We start from the raw sequence: 15,826 nt of genomic DNA, 5'->3' as shown, positions 1-15,826 counted from the left end.
ACTGTCATGCCACAGAAGTTAAATGTAACTATTAATAACGTGCAAAATCATATTAAAATAATTATTTTAAAGCCAGTTTAAAATATGTCTTAAGTATTTTAAGCCATTTCTTATTTTCTAAAACCTAATGAGGACCCATCAGTATAGACCAGACATGTCAAACTCGCGACATCACGTGCTGTCGTGCAACATATTGGAGCTTTTTCGCCATTGCCAGCAATGGGGTGGCCATGGTTTCCCGATGATGCATCCGGCCCATGGGCCGCCAGTTTGACACCCCTGGTATAGACCATGAGAGTACTTAAGTTCAAAATATGGAAGCATTTTGGTCTTAGTAACATCAACATGATTTCATCTTAGGTACACTGAATAATCCTAGAGGAATAAATGCCACATAATTATCCTTGAGGTAAGATGATGGCCTATAAATTTAATAAACAAACAAATAAATAAATAAAATAATTAAAACGGTTTTTGTAGACTAAATTCAGGAATTCCACTCATAACATATGTTGGAGTTGAGGGTCTCAATGGCTTTTGTTTCAGATTAGCAGTCTGATTTTTTATTTAATGTAATCTAAATATTTTATTTGTATTAAAGATTATGGCTTGTAAAGAGACATCCTTTCAAACAAGAGCCAATCATGATTTTATGAATTAATGACCCAGCCAGTTAAGTTACATGTGTTTGTTCCCCTTCTTAACATAAAGTTGGAAAATCAGTAAGATACTCCATGGTTGGGAGATGTTGTTGAATCCTTAGGTAATTTAACTTCCTGCTACCTACAGAAATTTGAAACAGTTTCATAATGAGGTCTTTGTCAACTTCACTTGGGGATGTCATAGATTCACCCTGCTATATTTTCCATCAAAGCCTTTGGGGCCTTTTAGGATATTAGATAATTTCTCGAACTCGTCTGAAAGTACATATATATCTACCATTTATTCTTGAATATGTTCTGTTTTTCATTTGAAATCTGCAAAGGGGAGATGGGGAAGGAGCAGGATATGTTCTGGTTTCCATAGGGGGATTTTACTTTACTCTTAAGTTCCTAATATATCCTAATAAAGTATGAAAGTGTGTATGTGTTTGTTTGTGTAATTAATATATGATGAACAAATTGCACTAAAAATAATAATTGTCAAAAATGAACCATGACTGCGCAACCGATCCTGAGCGCCCTCTAGTGTTATATAATGGCAGTTGAAATATTCCTTTTTTGGAGCAATGAGATCAAGTTATTTTATGATTTTATTTATGTATTTGTTGTTGGGGTAGAGTTGAGGTGTTTCAGTAGAGACATTTGATTGTGTCTCCCTATAAATCATAATGAAGGAAGTAGCGAAAGAAATCCACATTACATTCCAATGCACTAAGAAGCAGTGAAATGTAAATATAGCTTTTATTTTATGGGTCAAGTGTACAGTCTATACAACCAAAGGCTCTCTAAGTTTCTAAAATGCTGTTTCTGTCATGCAAATGGGAATGATTTTTCCATATGTAGCAGTTATTTTCCATCTTGTTCAGAAAGCTACACATAACAGTGGAGGGAAGGTTAAATGACATGAAAATAATATTCTGTCTATTAGCAGAGTGGCATTTTGTCTCCTTAATAAAATTGAGATACCTTCCCATATAATCTAATCAATTGCATGATCCTTATCTTTGAGCAAAAAGATGCAGACGGTGAATACATTTGTATCTAGTCTGGTTTGTGTAACCTTATCACAGCTGTTTGCCTCATTGGGGATGTTCTGCATTCTTGGTGGGTTAACTCAGTCAGTTCACTTCTTATGGACCTGAAAACAGGAAATTGTCTGCCATGCATGCAGAAGCTTTCAGTATATTTTAGTGGCATTGCCTTGTGTGCTCCAGTAAATGCTTTGGTGTATGGTATGCATATGACAAAGCATTTAATATGCTGTTATTGTGGCATTACAGAACAAACAGAGCTAAAATAATCTATCAGTTAATGGTCTGTATGGCAGTTAGAACGTAGCACATTCATTGTGCTTATGTTCTTAGAAGGATGAGTTTATATCTAAAGAGTGTTGCTGACATAAATACATTTCTTTTAAAAATGCAGCTTCAGCAAGATTCTGTCTATAGAAATATCTACAATGGTTTTGTGCTAGATCTCAAAAAGAGTGAAATTTTCAAAGATTCCACCCTCCCTCCTAAAACCCAGACTTCAAGGAAGCATTTGTTTGTCTGTTGCCAAATGTTTTTCTAAGGTCAGCAGCAATGTTTCACATTTTATGTGTGAAAATAATACTGTAGCAGTGGCAAAGAAGATGTAGAGAGCTACGTTTTACAATGAAAAAGAAGCTTTTTTATGTTGCACTTAGAAAGAATACTAAAAACCAAAGGTAGATGTACTCTTTTTAAAAAAAAAGACTCTGAAAAAAAGCTTCATCAGAGCAGCAATCAGGTTCAAAAATCTAATGTATGCATGTTTTTCTTCCCCAGGCAATAAAAAACCCGATTATGTTAATTTCTATCAAGGTTTATGGGACTGCACTGGGGATGTTCCTGATGAGCTGTCATTCAAACGTGGTGATGTTATCTACATTCTCAGTAAGGTACCGTATTCCACCCCTAAAAGATAGGTATGGGGAGATAGTTGAAATAAGACCAAAGGAGAAAAAAAAGCAAACTTCAAGGTCGTCAGGAAATGGGCATTTCCTTTGCATCTTTCACACTTGGTGAGAAGTTCCTTGCACATTAATTATTTTGTCAATTTAATGTAACCACATTTGAAGTTTTATTGTGCAACAGGAATTGTCTTTAAAACTTATTTATCTCTGTTTGGAATCTTGGTTACCCACCACTAAGTAACTTCCCGCTGAGACAATGCTCTTATTGCTTGTAAAATGTAGCTTTGTCAATATAGTATGAAGTGGATGTGAATGTATATGTTTTACTTCCTTTTCTTTGGTACTTCTTGTATATGCTGATGAGAGAGAGAGGGGGGGGGTGGAGGGAGGGAGGGAGAGAGGGAGGGAGGGAGGGAAGGGAGGGAGGGAAGGGAGAGAGAGATCCGTATAAGACTAAAAACCTCACATTATTTTATTGTGAAGAAAGATTTTATAGCGACTTTATCTGGGAGTTGGCTGCTGCCTCGAACTACTCAGTAGCACTACACCTTTCAGATAAGTTTGCATGGAAAAGTGGCTGGGTCATTTTCCCACAGCCCCCCCCCCCTTTTTTTTAGCCACAATGTGCAAATCTTTGCAAAACTTTTTTAAATCGCTACCATACCAAAGCCAGAGGTTACTCCTGACATCAGAGTTTTCATCCAATACGTTCCTAAGAATGTCAGTAGTTTCTAGGCTAATATTTTTATAATATTCTCTGAGCCATGCCTTCATAATAGTAAAGTGCAGAATGTTTCCCATTCGAGCTAAGAATAGCTAGACGTGATCGAAGAAGATGTAGTCTTACTAATGATAATCTGACAATGAATTTGTTCTGTTTGTTGTAAATCTAACAACTAAGTAACTCATGTGTTCTACTAACCTTATGGTTAGTAGGGTTGTTTATCAGATCTGCCCTCCTGACAGTCCTTGGATGAAAAATATTTTAATCTCATATGACAGATGGAAACAGAGTATGTTACTAATAGAAGAAGAGTTTGATGCAACATTATTTACATGTAGATCATGCTTTACCTCCTCCTTTTGCATTATTTAATTTGGTAGGTGGTGGCTAGACATAGAGCAAGACAGAGCAATCTTCCTATCAATCTTCCTATTTGATATTTAAGAAGAAGCCCCTTTGAACAAAATGAGTGGGTTTATTTTTAAGAAACAGTACATTGGATTATATTTAATGTTTAGCATTCAAGAATTGTCACTTAATTGAGTATAAACTAAAGGCTAATCCAATTTAGAATATAAAACATAGAATAATAGGTTTGGAAGGGACCTTGGAAGTGTTCTAGTCCAACCCTCTGCTCACGCAGGAGATCCTATACCATTCTGGGCAAATAGCTGTCTAGTCTCTTTGTAAAAACCTCCAGTGAAAACCTCCAGTGATGGAGCACCCACAAGTTCTGGAGGTAAGCCATTCCATTGATTAATTGTTCTCACTGACAGGAAATTTCTCCTTAGTTCTAGTTTGGATTTCTCTTTAATGATCTTCCACTTGTTATTTCTTACTTCCCTTGGGTGGCTTGGAAAATAGGCTGGGCCCTTCTTCTCTGTGACAATCTCTCAAGTACTGGAGGACTGCTATCATATCACCCCTGGTCCCTCTCTTCATTAGATTAGATTAGTCTCTCAATCGTTCATCATACCATTTTGTCTCTAGACATCTTTTCATCTTTGTTGCTTTTTTTGCACTCTTTCTAGGATTTCAACAACTTTTTTGTATTGTGATGACCAGAACTGGATGCAGGTATTCCAAGTGTAGTTTAACTAGTACAATCTAAAGTGGTATTATCACTTCACATGATCTTGAAACTATTCCTCTGTTAATGTAGTCCAAGACAGCATTAGCTTTTTCAGCAAGTGCAATCTACTGCTAGTTTATACTTAAATGGTGGTCTTCTAGGATACCTACATCCTCTCACAGTTACTACTGTTAAGCCAGGTACCACCTATTCTATACCTGTGCATTTGGTTTCTCTTGCCTATGTGTAGAAGCTTACTTTTCTCACTCATTGCATTTGTTGGACAGGGCCCAGTGTTCAAATCTGTCAAGATCCTTCTGAGTCTTGGGTCTATCTTGAGTCTAACACTTTAGGTGTTAGCTATCCCCCCCCCCCAAAGCTTAGTGTTGTCTGCAAATTTAACAAGTTCCCCTCTATCCCCTCATTTAGATCATTTATGAAGAAGTTCAAGAGCGTTAGCTTCAAGAGAGAGCCTTGAATTCCACTCCACGTAAATCTAGTTCCATTGAGGATTACATGCTGAGTATAGTTGGTTAGCCAATTGCAAATCTATCTGGTGATGATACTGTCTATCCCACATTTTTCTGTCTTACCAAGAAGTAGGCTATGGTCTACTTTGTTGAATGCTTTACTGGAGTCTAAGTAAACTATGTCCATAGCATTTCTCTTATCCACTAATTTAGTCATTTTATCAAAGAAGGCAATAAGGTTTGGCTGGCAAGATTTATTTTTGACAAATGCTGGTGTCTAGTAATACCTTGTTTGTTTCTTGTAACTAACTTGTAGGTTTCTTCTACTAAGTAATTTTTAGAGTTCTTGTAATTAAGCTCCTAGATTTTTTAAAAGTACTTTTATACCATTTTTAATAGTAAGATTCATTGTTATTTAACTCAGGATTGAAAGGGTTCCATTATAAAAGGGAATATTAGTTGGAGTTCCCTTGTCCTCTAACCTGTCTAATCCTTTGTTAAATGTATTTGGAATCTTTGGCTTTTGATTGAGATCTTGCAGCTTGGCTATATTTTGAGTTACTTAATTTTTAAAACTGAAAAGAAATTTAAATCAAAATTCAACTTGTTTTTTCAGTTTGAGTATTGCTGGTGTAAATACTTCAGCAGTCTTCTATCAGCTCTGAATTTAGGAAACAAAAAGGCACAGGATAATAATTTATCCAGTTCTGAGAGTTATTAGCCAGAGAAAGAATTTAAGAGTACTGCTAAAGTAAAATAATCTAAAGCCTTTGAAGCTTAAGAACTTGATCAAACATTTCTTAAAGCTGTCAATATTTCTTAAGACTATAAAAAGCTTTAGCTTTTTGGCACCTGGTGATTCTTGTTTTTGGGTTTTTTTAAGAAAAATAATTCTTTACCCCATCTAGTGGTTGAAAATTAGAGGTGCACTGTTATAGTGTGGTGCTCAAAAGTGGTGACAGAAATTTAACTTCGACTTCATCTTAGTTATTACTTATTATCCCCTCGTCATATATCAGACCCTTATTGACATTAATTCTGATAAAATCTTATTCCCATGAGAAAGAATTTAATGTAGGCATTATGTGCTGTAGGAAGAATATAATATAAATTAAAAGATAAAACAGGAACAAAATACTATTTCAACAGAAAAGAGTTAACAAAAGGAATAAAAATATATTTAAGGCATTTGTTACCACGTAGAAAATTTTGCCAAAGTGCTAATGGGTTTGGGCATCTTTACTGGCAAATTTATCTTGTTCCAACTTACTCTAATATTGATGATAATTGTACTTTGATGATAAAAAATACAAAATCTTGGATAAGTTTAAAAAAATACCATATACTGTTTGTAAGCAAGCTTAATTTACAGCTTCATTTATAAATCTGAATACCCACTGCAAATAGTATAGAATTTATATTTTAAATTTTGCAATATTGCACACTAAAGTTTTTGTATAGTAATTGGATTCCTGAAGATTTGAAAAATTCAGTGGTTACTGTTCTTTTAAATTTTTCATTTTATTATATTTTTTGTATGTTCATTGCTGAAAAAAATCCATAATGTAGTCTAAATTAATTATAATAGTGATTATAATCAGAAAGTATTTTTGTTAAAACTTTGTTTCTGTGATTATTTTCTCTTGATTTTTATGCAGATATCAACTTCAAATAATTCCATAATTCTTTACTTAAACATCCACATTTTTCAATTCATAGAGGAAAGCAGCTAAAGTAATTTTGCAGAAACAAGGAGCCAGAATTCATTTTTAAAACATAACAATTGAAATCAATATTTTGGTGTTAAAATAAAACTACAGGGGGAAACCCATGTCATGATTTTAGTGATTCTAGGAATTTTTGTTAACAATTGGATGAATGATATGTGTTACACTTCTTTAAAAGCAAATGCACCTGAAACTGAAAAAGCTGATTTAACACTTAATATCCTACTGTTTCCATTTCACAAACAGTGTAGACATAATTTTCAATATAAATGTACATATTATCAAGATTTCCAGTGCTTTTATTATGAGCACCTTATAAGGTAAGAAAGTTGAAAATTACTCTGTGAAGGTCAAAATGATTTTAATTTGTAAATTTGAGCAATTCATGTGCCTGGAACATACAATTATAAGGCAACATGGCTGGTATTTTTATTCTTTTTATTAATAACAGAAATTGGGGTTTGGACATGTGTTTCATATGATCAGTTACTCTATGGGTCATCATTTGCACATTTACTTTAAGAGTAATAATATTTAATAAGAGTGCAACTTCCATGACTCAAGATAATATGGCTACCTGTAGAGTTTTGACATATAATATGGTATTGTTTTTTAGTAGAAGAATTTGATTTTGGTCAAGATTAGCTCTGAGAAAAACCAAAATAAATCTGCTATCTTCAATTTTGCCTAACAAAATCATAGAAATCTATTAAAATAATCTATAGAACAAAACCTTGGTTTTCATTTTTTAAATGCAGATGCAACGTGGCCTTTTTATTCTGGACTGTATCTGAAGCATATATTGAAATTGCTTTTTGAAAAAGTGTGCAGTAATTTACTAGAAATCATGATCATGTATTTTTGTTTCCAGTTACAGTAAACTGCTTGCCAATTTCAAACAATCCCCCACAGATCCATATTTCTGTGAGACTTTGCTGTTCCAGCATACTCAGTAAATTTGTGCATCTGGATTATAGGACTTTTAGTTCATATCTGAAGCATTTAAAAATACCATAATCAGCACCGAATCCAAAATTTGCAGTTAGTCTGAATTTAGATCGCTTCACACAGAGCTTTCCAATAGCAAGTGGGCTGCCTTTTCTTGAATCTGTGGTCATACAGTATTCCAATGCTAAACATTCATTAAGGATTTTTGTGCTTGTCATACTCATTTAGTTTGCCATATATTTTTAAAAATTATATGAAAGTTTTCATGTCCTAGTATGAGGTTAAATCAAGTAATTGTTATGAATCACCTTGAATGCTGAAAGAAGGATATTTTGTGGAATCTGTTTCTTGGAAGTAAATCTAGTATTATGCAATTTAGGAATTGCAGCCTTTGTCAGTACCTATAATCAAATGGAAATCAGTGGAACTAATTTAAGAAAAATACTGAATGGAACTAAAGCTTCATGTAGTTAGATCTGACCCATTCATTCTGACATGCTGTTTCACCACACAAGTGCACACAAAATCACAAGTATGCAGTGCTTTTTTTCTTAAAAAAAAAATGGTGCCGGAACTCACACACGTCATACAACCCGCCTTGCCTACCCTACAAAGTTCCATCCCAAAAAAGTGCCGGAACTCCGTTCTGGGCGTTCTATGACAAAAAAAGCCCTGCAAGTATGTATTAAAGGCAGAGCACTCTCCATGGAAACATTTTTTACAGACAAAGAGGAGACTCTAACAGTACTTTGTTTGGTGTAGGACTTTTAATTACAAAAACGTTAGGATAATAACACTCTCAATTATTACAGTCCTGAAATTTGGATGCCTTCCATGATAATGATGATCATGATAGTGTGCGTGTGTGCATGCACACACGTGCATTTAAACGTCACTTTAGAGGACTCTCATAGATTTATTTTGGATTAGGAAGTAGACCAATTGAAATAGATTAACAGTAGCAAAATTACATTATTTGAGTTTACTCTAAGTCAGAGAAATTTGAATCCACTTCTCCCAAATTTAAAAGCATTTTTCTTCCCTTTTCTTCCACTAGCCTTTTCTCACCTGCACATTTATTGTTAAGCAATTCATTATATAGGTCTTTAATTTCTTTCATGGTTACTTTCATGCAATAAAGCATTACAGTGCTTCTAGATCTTGATAGAATTTCTCCAGAAGGAGAAAGAAGCTTTGTGTTAGTAATTACCTAACATTGTTGGGAGCTGAAGGCAGGCCTCTTCCCAGTGATAACAGAATAGCCACATAATGCAGCTTCATAGTACATGATTAATAGAAAATAATTACACATCCTACAAAGGAATGCAATAATTCTTGTAAATTGACTAGAATGGTTTCTTGCAGATTAAAGGACTCTTCATTATTTTATCAGTCTGTTTGAAGCAGAATCAGTTGCCAAAGCTGCAAGAAAGAGCTGATGGGAAGAATACACAGTATATCTAGACGCATAGAAGAATTAAGGATACTAGGTTTATCTATATTTGAATAGAATATGAACAATTAGGTTGTATGTGATATTCATACTATATTTGTTATTCATTACAATTAAATATTTGACTTTGAGGCTGCCTGATATTTAAATTCAAGTCCCACCTTAAGCATTTTGTACTTTCATAAGCAATACTTCACGATCTCTTAAATAAATTTAGTGGACTTAAGGAGCACTAAAATAACATAGATTATTTTGACTCTGAACATTAAATTGTAGAAAATGATTACATATGAATCTTGTTGGTAATCTGATTTGTTCTTAATTGATTAATTGGTTTAATATTTTAGATAATAAATAATCTATGCCTGGCAATCTATAGAATAATATTGTAATTGAAATTACAGTAATACTTGGGTTTTCTTTAGAGATGACTGTTAAGTTCCATTCATTTATATTTGTGTGTGCATTCATACACAGAACTAGCATATGACTCTGAAGGTAGCTACTAGCCAAAAATCAGTTGCCTTTTATTGTTGCTGAAAGTAATGTATTTGTAAAGATGCTGTAAAAGCATGATCAAATTGTCTTGTAAGTACATACAAAAGTTACACATATTTTAAGAAAGGGGTGTAAACAAATTAACTAGTTAAAAATGGATGTCTCTGTAGTGATGGCAGTAACCTAAGACTAAAACATTACATTTCCAATATAGCAGTTCATTTTTTCTTTCCTGCTTATACTTCATATGCTTTAATTGGGATTCAGATTGCTTGTGGGGTTCATATCAAGAATAGTAATGATAAAGTAAGATTTCAGTGTCTGAAGCCTATCTATAAATTAACTTCTGATACTATTACACTTCCATTGCCATAATATTTTAAATCAGACATGTGCATTAAATTTAAATATTCTTAAATGGCAAGATGTTTTTTTTGGGGGGGGGGGGAGGAGCGAAAGTTTATTATTTTAATTTGTGGCTCCTGAGGTTCGTCCTCCTATCACCCTCAGAATATATTGTTTCTAACTTCCTGAAATATCTACATGGAATATTTTCATTCTGTCATAAAAAGCTTTAATGATCCCTTAAGTAAAAAACAAAGCATTCTACAAAACATTGTGTTTGTTCTCTGCCCTGTTCTCCAGCCCACATTTACAAAAAAAAAAGTTATTTTGGAAAGCTTCCTTGGCAAGATTCCTCTAACACAGGTGAGGATTGGCATTATGAGTGATTACTTGCATTTTAAATCTCTAGAGACTGTAGCTTGTGTATTTAAGCAGGCTAATGTGGAATGAAACGTGTTTATTAAACAAACACACACAGCTGGAACATCTGAACCCCCTGGTGAGACAGCAAGTGCCTCTTGCCTTTAAGGGTTTTGGCCCCAGAATAATCAGCCCAGCAAGAGTCATTCTTACTGTAAGCATGTAAGCAAACTTGCTTGCTGAATTGCACTGGTTCATGAACTAGCGTCATTTATAGCCATGGGGGAATAAAGACGTTAAAAAGTTTTTCTTTGGAGCTCCTCTTCTATCCTGATGGCAAATGAGGTAAAAGCAGAACTTGGAGATGTGGTTTATTGTTGTGCCCTTTGGTTAAATGAGGGTATTGGCTTTTAATACCTCAACTTTATAGGAGTCTTAACTTTCCCCACTACATAGAATTGTCCTCATTATCAAAACTAAAACAAAAATCTCTGGTACTTTATGTTACAGCATAATCTGGAGAAATCTTCTCCTAAGTGTTCCTGCCAAATTAGAAATTAAGGTGGACGTGAGATGAGAGGAGTTAGATGAGAGGAGGTAGAGAGGGACAGCCTCAGGAAGAAAGGCAAATTTGAGGTTATGAACAACGGGGTTAATGGATAGGAGTAGATAGGAAACAAATGTGAACTGAAGATAGCAGGGGATAGAAAGCATATATGGGCTGTTAATAGATTAGGGTTAATAGATCTGGCACAAGTTAATCAGATCATTTGAAGAAAGCCCTGGAAGGGATGGAAGTAATTTTGGTACCTTGCTGTTTCTATTCCCTTAAATGCTATGGAAGGATAGGTGAATTTGCATCCCATATAATGCCCAAATTCCATCAGAACACATTAATGCTTAATTTCAGGTAAAAACAGACTGGCAAACACAACCCACTGCAGCAGAATGCTCTTTAGGTCTTTTTTATTTTCCTTCACTTTTTTATATAGTTTACTGTCAGTCTGTCTTTTGAACAAGGAATCTGTTTTCTTCTGTTTCTTTTGGCACATACTTTACTGGAATTCATTTTCAGTTGCTGAAAGTTATTGAGCTCCTGTTAGGATTAATCATAACAATATTTACCTTCCAGGGACAAAAACAATTACATTTGGATCTCTGTTATTTGGTATTGCTTTTGGAAAAGATTGTTTCCTTAAACTTTCATATACTTGGTTTGGTTTGGATTCATATTGCTATGCCTAAACAAAATTCAAAGCAAAATGCATTTAGTCATTTGTCAGGCATATAAGATCTGTGATAAAATTTTATGGCAGGAAGCATTGGTTAACACAGAGCAGGGGTAATGATATGCAATTATTTTATATGAATTTAACAAAAAAATAACATATGATCTTTTTCAACTTTGTTAAACTATTTCTGAGTTGGTACCAGTGGATATACATTTTTATGAAATATTGTATGTTTGTGTGTCTAGCGTGTATTTACAGTAATACAGAATTATGTTTTTATTAGTGAAATCAAAACAGAATAGAGACAAATAAAGATGAGTCCAGTTTGAACACTTCTGAAAAATGCCTCAATAATGTGCACGTTTTTTAAATTAAAAAGTAGCATTATAAGGAAGACTGCACCAGTTACCTACAACTGGGAAAATATTTCCAATTGAACGTGTTTAGAGATCCAGGGTTTATCTTCCTTTTTTGTTTAAAAAGTGTTTATTACCATATCAAGAAATACAAACAAAACACATATGATATAATCACATTCTTGTCTCATTGAGTATATATGGCTTGCAGGATCCATAGATAAGTAAGTAGCTTTTTTAAAAAATCTTTTTTCAGACATAGAAACAGATGCCTAGCCATTTAAAGAGTAATTTCCTGTCTTGGCCCTAACTGCATTTCAAGTGCTTGAGAAAGTCATGCGTACAACATTCATACGCTCTTCCTTAACATTTTAATTTTCCATTCATGCTCTTATAACTGTACATAAGGAGGAAACTTGAATCATATGCAAAACTCTTGTTGCATTCATATCAGACTAAAGGTTAATACTGCATATTGTTTTCAATTAGGAGTACAATAGATTTGGCTGGTGGGTAGGAGAAATGAAAGGAACCATTGGCTTGGTGCCTAAAGCCTACATAATGGAGATGTATGATATTTGAGAGGCAAGAGTAAGTACATTTTAATTCAATTTTCTGTAATGGTTTATATGTTCTTTTACTCTGTTTTATATGTTTCTTTTCCTGGAATCTTTAACGTCTTTCTTGGGATGGGAGGAGAAAAAAGATCTGTAATTTTTATATCATATAAAATACTGTGTTTCTAGGAATAGCAAAAATGTTCTCCAATATCCTGTGTGCTCTATATCACACCAATATTTGACCTTCATTTTATTAATTATATTTAAAGAGTCCCAGGAACAGACTATTTAGAACACTGAAACAGGACATGTAAGCAATTTTATTTTTCAAAATGGTCCCAGCTCTTTTCTCTCTTCATAGTGTAAATGTAGAGATTAGAAAAGGTAAGCATACTCCTTTTCCTCATTTTTTCATACAGACCAGTGCTTTTTTTGTAAAAAAAAAATAAAAATGGTGCCGGAACTCACACATGTCATACAACCCACCTTGCCTACTCTACAAGGTTTCATCCAAAAAAGATGCCGGAACTCCGTTCTGGGCGTTCTATGACAAAAAAAAGCCCTGATACAGACTATTGTCTTTTTAAAACAACAAGAATAATACCAAAACAAACTGTTGTTGTTGTTGTTGTTATGATTAATAAATGATTCTGCAGTGGCAAAGGAAAAGGTGGGCGTGTGATATTAGAATCCTGGTCATTTGTGGTATTCTCTAGCCATGTTATGCTTGCAAACTACCTTTGACTGAATAGTTATTATTAATGGGGCTTCAAGAAAAATCACGTGGTTCAAATGTTATATCTGCCTGGATCCTAAAACTTGTCTTATTACAAAATTTGAACATGGTTCACAAGTCTTTTTAAAAAACCTTTCATTGTGAAAGATTTAAATTCAAAATATTTCATATACCACAACCTATTTTCATGTTGTCCAGGCTATCCTCAAATTTGGCTCTGTTTAGCAGCTTCTTTTCCTATAGATATGTTTTGCATTTAGCTGTTTTAATAGCGATAACCCATATGTGCCTAATATTAGGGCTGTGCAATTCTCCAGATACAAAAATGTGTTTTGGAGCCTGTGAGATGTTCTTATAGGACTTCCAAGCAGCAGCCTAAAGCGGCTGCATTTTTTCTAAGAATGTAGGAGCTTTCAACAGCTGCATCCTTGCAAAAGAGAGATGCTGCAGACAGACAGGTGTTAACAAGTCCATATCTGTGTGTTCCAAAGATTTTTTTTTAATCTAGCCCTCTTCAGTACAAATGCCAGCTCTGTTGAAGTTATAATTGTACTCCTGTTCACCCAAATTTCTTATCCTACCAATGATCTAAATAGGTTCCAGACCATGTGGACAAAGGTGGTGGTGGTGCCACATACTGTTTTCAAGGATTTGTTTACATAAACAGATGTTCTAAAATTAATTTAAGAAACATTCTTGTTTCAGTTCATAGACTCTTCTCCCCTTCCCCATTTTTTTAAAAAAATTGAAATTGCAAGCTGAGAAGAATTAAGTACCAGTCTTTCTTGTTCACTTTTCCAGTCTTCATTTAGTTTAGACACAGGACGCATTGCTTAATTATGAAAATAAAGCTAATCAATTGAAATCTTGTAAAGATGTTGTTCTACATTAATAGGATAAGATTCAGTCATTTGTCACATGAAGTTGTTACATTATGTTGTGGCTCTACTGTCCACCAAAGCAAGAGACTGAGGGGTTTTCTATTCTGATTAATTACTGGGGAAAATGAGCAGAACGTCTGCGTGGTTAGGGCATAGAGTGTTACTATTTGATTAAAAATGAGAATATATAGGGCTTGTAGGGTGCATTAAACACATCTCCTGTTATTGCCTTATAATTTGTGAACTGCAGGTAACCAAGACTAAGGATATTCTGTAGTTATTTTTATTGATAAGGGAGGTGTTTTTTTATTTTTTTGTATTAATCAAAGAAGGAAACAGGCCTCTAGTTTGTGCATTTTTTGTAAATCTGTTTTCTAAACTGTATTAAAGCTATAGATTAGGGACATTCACATTAATTGTGGTGGGGTAGAAATGTAACAAATAAAGAAATTTCCAGTGTGTATCCTGAAATGTAGTTTCTCCATGTAGTGGAGGATCATATTCCAAAACTATTTAGAGGCCCTTAGGTTGAGAAAACATGGAGTGGAGAATTTCTTATGGTTTAAACATGTAGCTACTTTTTCATATTGGTAACAAGATTTTCCTCTTGTTTCCAGCCAGGCTGATTCTGCAAACTGGAAGCCAACTAATGGAGGTTGTAAAGAAGCTATAGAGATCTACAAGAAATGAAAGACTGGGAAGATACATTTTTACTTTTGTTTTTACTATTTGCTTTGACACTCTTTATTGTGGTATACAGTTATTTAGGGTTGTATTTATTACTCACTTGGTAAATGAGCATAACCTGATTATATGCACTTGAAATTTAATGGAAGAGAACTGCAATAAATTTTTGATGATCAGCCTAATTAATTTCAATATGTGCAACACAGAAGATCTTTGCAAGATTTTATGCCTCTACTTGACATAGTGATACATGGCAATGGATCTTTCCTGTAAACATTGCTATGACCTGCTTTTTCTTAACTGAAAAGGAAAAGCCTTTTCCTTCATTTGCATTTTAATCTTAAACATTTAAATCACACGTGCGCGCGCGCACACACACACACACACACACACACATGATGTGACACTGTGATAGCATATTGAAATATATATCTATTTTTAATATATTTGAAGGAGGTGTACATTACACATTATAGTATCAGTTCATACATATTCTTAGGTACACATTTTTTTTCTTAGCAGAACTTTTAGGAATATAAGTGCTTCTTCCAAAAACTTGTTTGAATACTAACTTTGCTTGATTAGTGGCTACTTCTACATAGCTCTTTTGCTTCAATTGCTTCACAGCTTTCTTCTTAGCTCATCATATGGAATGATCAACAATAATAGAAATTATATTAGGCTGCTAAAGTAATTAATGTATTTGATAAGTCCAGTATAAAATGCTAAGCAAAATCCATCTCTTGGGTTTATTCTGTTTATTCTAAAATTCTTCATTCCCCCCCCCCCTATATATAGACTGAGAGTTATGTTGATCCACAAACCCTTGCAGTGGTCCAAACTGCTTTTGTTTGCTTATAATAACAAATTATGAAATAGGAAAATTGTTATTTGGGTGACTTGTATTTGTATTCTCTTTCCATATTTTGGCTGTCTCCTGGGATCACCTCCATCTGTATGCTCAAGTTCTGCAGGTATCATGTTCTTAATCTCTTTTCCAGATTGACATAGGCAGCATTTTGATTAAGTCTGACTAACTTAAAATATCTCTCTGAAGTTCTATTGTACTATTTCATCTCCATCTCTCAAAAGAACAGAACCAAGAAGGGTTCAGTGTTAAGACTTTTTATTTGGGGGGGGGGGGGCAGAGGCCATAAATTTCAGAAAAAAATATGTATT

The 15,826-nt window shown here is 34.1% G+C and overlaps 1 protein-coding gene across 1 annotated transcript in view; it reads left to right on the top strand.

Moving 5' to 3' along the window:
• Positions 1-15,396, top strand: part of SKAP2 (src kinase associated phosphoprotein 2) — a 126,779-nt gene extending 111,383 nt beyond the window's left edge. Inside the window, exons 11-13 of the mRNA XM_015810593.1 lie at positions 2,471-2,583; positions 12,273-12,374; positions 14,578-15,396. Coding sequence (XP_015666079.1) covers positions 2,471-2,583; positions 12,273-12,365 — 206 coding nt within the window. The 3' untranslated portion in view covers positions 12,366-12,374; positions 14,578-15,396. The remainder of the gene's footprint in view (positions 1-2,470; positions 2,584-12,272; positions 12,375-14,577) is intronic.
• Positions 15,397-15,826: the final 430 nt, after the last annotated feature.

Source organism: Protobothrops mucrosquamatus, unplaced genomic scaffold, assembly GCF_001527695.2.
Source record: "Protobothrops mucrosquamatus isolate PMUCROS unplaced genomic scaffold, P.Mucros_1.0 scaffold12, whole genome shotgun sequence".
Taxonomy (NCBI): Eukaryota; Metazoa; Chordata; class Lepidosauria; order Squamata; family Viperidae; genus Protobothrops; species Protobothrops mucrosquamatus.
Note: the sequence above shows the minus strand (reverse complement) of the source record. Positions and strands in the feature narration are given on the sequence as shown.